Source organism: Fulmarus glacialis, unplaced genomic scaffold (genome assembly GCF_000690835.1).
Source record: "Fulmarus glacialis isolate BGI_N327 unplaced genomic scaffold, ASM69083v1 scaffold41748, whole genome shotgun sequence".
NCBI classification, from domain to species: Eukaryota; Metazoa; Chordata; class Aves; order Procellariiformes; family Procellariidae; genus Fulmarus; species Fulmarus glacialis.
This window is the reverse complement of record NW_009229650.1, coordinates 32,264-33,575: the sequence shown is the minus strand read 5'-3', so window position 1 is coordinate 33,575 and position 1,312 is coordinate 32,264. Positions and strand designations below refer to the sequence as shown.

At 35.7% G+C, this 1,312-nt stretch overlaps 1 protein-coding gene across 1 annotated transcript in view; it reads left to right on the top strand.

Annotated features, from left to right (window-relative positions):
* The first annotated feature begins 238 nt into the window (after positions 1–238).
* The window catches only part of ZFAND4 (zinc finger, AN1-type domain 4), a 21,542-nt gene continuing 20,468 nt past the window's right edge, over positions 239–1,312 (top strand). Inside the window, 1 exon segment of the mRNA XM_009583929.1 lies at positions 239–422. Within this exon segment, the coding sequence (XP_009582224.1) occupies positions 239–422 (184 nt within the window).

The following is a 1,312-nucleotide window of genomic DNA, read 5'->3' as shown; positions in this document are numbered from 1 at the left end:
ACCTAGATACTATTTTACTGCTTCTTAATAGCTATTTTATTGTTTATCAAGAATAAATTGAAACTCTCTTTAACAGCTACGTTCAGATGTTGTTAGAATTATGCTTGTTTGCTTCATAGGTGAAAAATCCCAAACATGAACAGCAGTGCACCACACCTGTCCTCAAAGCTGACTTGGCTAGAAGTGGAATGTAGTTCCCTGACAGATCTTCTTGCAAAGAAGTTGTAAATCCTTTGTAATGGCCAACAAGAAAGAACCTCCTTTTTTCAATGAAGATAATATGGGACCATTTCACTACAAGCTTCCTTTTTATGAAACTATGGAGCTCTTCATTGAAACACTCACAGGAACGTGCTTTGAACTGCGAGTTTCCCCCTTTGAAACAGTTATTTCTGTGAAAGCTAAAATTCAAAGACTGGAAGGTACTATTCTCTCTTATTTCAGCATAAACTTTATTGCTTTAGAGGAAGTCTTGTTTTACAAATTATAATTGCTAAAATCAAACCAGTTAATTTAAATTACTTGTTCAGTAATATGTATAAGCTAGGCGCTCGGTTTATGGCTTAGGTTTAATTGGAATTGGGTTGTTTTTCTGTTCTTTCCTTTTTCTATCAGTTCATGGCTTAGGCTTCACTGGAATTGGTATTTTTGCTCTTTTCTTTTCTTTTTGTATGTCATTATTAAAATAAATCTTAAAAGTCTATGGTAAATCATTAATTGTGTTGGTATTGTATGGAATATAGTATTTTTGGTGTTGAAAGGATTCTCTGACATAAGTTGTTTATTAACTAGCAAGTTTATAACCTTGCTAGTTTTGCAGTATGTGTATATTGCAACTGTCTGAGCATACTTTAAACTAGGTGCTATGGCTGTTGCTTCTTATGTTAGTCAGTTTATGGTTTGTTTATGATACTGCAGTCACAAGAGCAACTGCAGTGCAGGCAAACCCCAAAGACAGCTTGAACTTACTGATTTGAATTTAGTTTAGGTGAGTGATCTTTTGCTGGTGCAGATCTGGCTTAGCAATACTTTGTCTTAAAGTGATGAACTTGGCACATCTTGCAAAGTGAAAACTTCCGTTAAGTTATGAGGCCAGTTCTGGTGCTAATGCAAGGAGAAAAGACGTAGGTTAGTCCTCTCTCACCCCTTACCCTCAATGATGAGAATGATCCTACATGAAAGAATGTGATTTGAAATATGTATGTACACATACTTTGGCTACTTTGTAGCATTGCATCTTCTTTCTCACTTTGGAGGAGTTAAAGAACTGTGTAGCTGCACAAGCTGAGAGTACCGGAGTTGCCAATTTTAA